Genomic DNA, 3,435 nt, shown 5'->3' with positions numbered 1-3,435 from the left:
TGTTCTGACAGTATATAACAGAAAAAAATTCCATTACTATCTAGAAAGTTATAAATAGTTACTAATAAAACCTATGGACATGAGATAGTAAAAGTTGGAACAACTTATTTTAACATTACTACTGTGCCATACTGGCAATGCCAAAAATTCACTCTAGCTATTTGGATATTGGTCATTTATGCGTTTGATTCGTTAAAACATCTTTCCAAAAGCTATGACTAAAATTGTTTCCGTATATACTATAAGTTTGAAGTAATGTCTCATATATTTTCGAATCCAAGTGACGTTTAGAGCTATGAAGAAAGTGTCTTATCATTTTCATAGTGATGAATTAAAGTCTTTCTTTTTACCTTATCTTGGCCATTTAATAAAAAAGAAAAAAAGAATTTCTGAAAGTTTTTATGATAACATCGCTTGGATTTGGCAGAGGCATAATAAGGTGATTGATTTTTGGCAAAGGTAATTGTAAGATATCACATGAAGACCTGTTCTAGCCTATTAATTTATTAATCATGTGGCTAGTACAGCATTGCAGATTAAACTGAACTCTTAACAAAGCAAACATAAGTATATAATCTCATATTCTTTAGATAAGCCATTAGGATAATACACTACATCTTCCTTTTACCTAGATTTAAAATTACTTTAAAACTTTAATTAAAATTTTGAAAACATGTAAACAACAACCTTAAATCTAAACATATATGAAACATCACTATGGAATTTCATTCACAAAATTTCTCATTCAGAAAACAATGCAATGTAATCAACTTCTGTAAACATATCAGGTTTCTTAAGATAACAGATTAAGTAGTGTCTTATTATTTCTTGGTAAAAAGATATAATCTCAGACTAGGTTAATTAAGCAAATTCTACTGTCTCTGTTTTATCACCACCCAAAACAAGTTTATCTTAGAAATTTGGGTTTGGTGTGTTATTTTATCAAGTTACTGCACAAACACACTTCTTTCACAGCAAATATATAAAAGCAGATTATTAGGCTAAGCATATTCCAATATGTGTTACCTATGTCACATAATCGTCTAAGTACTTCGGTTTCCTAATTTTCCTTTTTGGTCGCGTATTCTCTAAGACAATTTCGTCAAAAACACTGTCTAGTTCCGTACTACATTTATCACTTTCTTGATACTTCTTCACTTGTGACACATTTCTGTCAATAGTTACTACAGACTTCTCAAGCGATACCTGGTTTCCTATTTTTTTCTGTTACGACATATGGTTCTTGTTCAAACCGTGGCGTGAGCTTATTATGTTCTTTTTGTTCAACGAGAACTTTGTCACCTTTTAAAATGTCACTGTATTTCACATTTCTGTGAGTATCTGCATACTCCTTCCCTACTTCTTTCTGGATCATGTCCCTTTGTCGAAAGTCACATTTTTCAGCCTCCCTGTCAACCAAATAAGGTAACTTAGTACAAAGTTTCCTACGAATTATCAGTTCAGCAGGACATACTCCTGTTACTGTGTTCGGCGTTGTTCTGTACGCGAAAATAAACTCATTCAGATGTTTTCTCCAATTCCCTATTTCAGTTTTAATTGTTTTCAATATTGTCCTATTTATGCGTTCGACTTCCCCGTGGCTTTGAGCCCAATATGGTATACGTGTTAAGTGCTCAATTGCATGATCACGTAAATAATCCTCGAACTCCTCAGATTTGAAATTTGGTGCGTTACCAGACCTTATTAAAGTTGGTAATCCATGTGTAACGAACATTTTGTCCAAACTTTCAATGATTTTACTTGAAGTTATGCTTTTCATAATATCCAACTCGTACCATCTACTGAAATAATCAATAACAACAAACACATAATCACCTTTATTTGGAAATGGTCCCATAAGATCTATCGATAAGTATTGCCATGGTCCCTCTGGCAATTTTGTTCTCGACACCGGTTCTGGCTTCTCCGGCTGACCTACTAACTGACAACTATGACACTTTTTAACTTCTCGTTCGACCTGACTGTCCGTACCAGGCCAGTATACAGTGTTGCGCAATTTCTGCTTTGTTTTCACGATTCCCTGATGGCCTTGGTGTGCTAATTTGACTATTCTATATCGATAAGATTTCGGAATAACGATACGAGTTCCACGTAACACCATTTTCCCCAAAACAGTTAGTTCTTTTCTAACATGTTTGTAGTCAGGTAAATCCTTAAAATCACCGTTTTTACGGATCTCCCTTCGTAGTTGCGTAATCTCAGGATCACATGACGAGACTTGTTCAATTTCTCGTGCAGTTAATGCTTCCGGTACATCATTCAGAGCTATGAATTTGAGGTATTCCTCAGCAATGTCTGATACTTTCGCCTTAGTTACGTTTTGCTGCGTCATTCTACTCAAAGGATGGCAATGTTGAATTTTCCCGGCTTACATTTCACATTGAAGTTGAAAGCCTGTAGTCTCAAAACCCAACGTTCTATCCATGGTGGCGGTTTAGATTTTGGACCGTATATAACCTCCAGTGCACGATGATCTGTCACGAGATCGAACTCAAGACCTATTAGCCAAATACGAGATTTTTTCACAACTTCAAACTAAACTCAGAGCTTCTTTTTCTGTCTGTAAATACTTTTGTTCAGTTTTTGTGAGTGTACGACTTGCGTATTGGATAATTCTTTGCTGACCATTTTGTTCCTGTATAAGCACAGCTCCAAGTGCCATGGGTCCAGCATCTGCTATAACAGTTGTTTTCGCTTTGGGATCAAAGTACCCCAATGTTTTTGCACCAGCTAATCTTCTTTTTAGCTTTTCAAAAGATTCCGTTTGTTCATTTGTCCATTAAAACCGTACTCCTTTCTTAGTCAACTTACATAAGGTTCAACAACGGAAGCTAAGTCAGGTATGAATCTGTGATTCCAGTTAGCTAATCCAAGCAGACTTCTTACCTCTTGAAAGTTTTGAGAACTCCTTGCATTCAGAATAGCTTCTACTTTTGACTTTTCTGGTCCTATTCCGTGTTTTGATAATACATGTCCGTGAAATACTAGCTTATCCATACAAAACTTGCATTTCTCATAGTTCACGGTTAGTCCACGTTCACGTTACCTTTAAAAAACTGCATTCAATCTTTGATAATGCGTAGTTTCGTCTGGTGCATAAACTATAATGTCATCTGCAATATTTTTTTACCTCTGCTAAGCCCTCCAAGACTTGTGAAATGATATACTGGTAAATTTCCGGTGCTGAATTTATACCAAACATGAGCCTTTTATAACGATATAGTCCCTTTGAACTTACCAACGTTGTAATTACGTTCGAAGTTTCCTCTAACTCAATTTGATGGAATCCTTCTTTCAAATCAATTGTTGAGATAATTGTCGCAGAGTTCATGTCATGTATCACTTCATCATCAGTAGGTATAGGGTGTTTCTCTCTCAAGATTTCAAGATTACACGATTCGCTTGACGCATATC

At 35.4% G+C, this 3,435-nt stretch overlaps 1 protein-coding gene across 1 annotated transcript; it reads right to left on the bottom strand.

Annotated features, from left to right (window-relative positions):
• Window positions 1-1,195: 1,195 nt before the first annotated feature.
• Window positions 1,196-2,353, bottom strand: LOC128554683 (uncharacterized protein K02A2.6-like). Its single transcript, XM_053535994.1, has one exon. It carries the CDS (start codon window positions 2,351-2,353, stop codon window positions 1,196-1,198), a length of 1,158 nt encoding a protein of 385 aa, XP_053391969.1.
• Window positions 2,354-3,435: the final 1,082 nt, after the last annotated feature.

Source organism: Mercenaria mercenaria, unplaced genomic scaffold (genome assembly GCF_021730395.1).
Source record: "Mercenaria mercenaria strain notata unplaced genomic scaffold, MADL_Memer_1 contig_637, whole genome shotgun sequence".
In the NCBI taxonomy this organism is placed as follows: domain Eukaryota; kingdom Metazoa; phylum Mollusca; class Bivalvia; order Venerida; family Veneridae; genus Mercenaria; species Mercenaria mercenaria.
Note: the sequence above shows the minus strand (reverse complement) of the source record. Positions and strands in the feature narration are given on the sequence as shown.

Bases quoted from the DNA above. Each gene is read 5' to 3' on its own strand.
- LOC128554683 (XM_053535994.1), bottom strand. From the start codon at position 2,353: ATGACGCAGCAAAACGTAACTAAGGCGAAAGTATCAGACATTGCTGAG.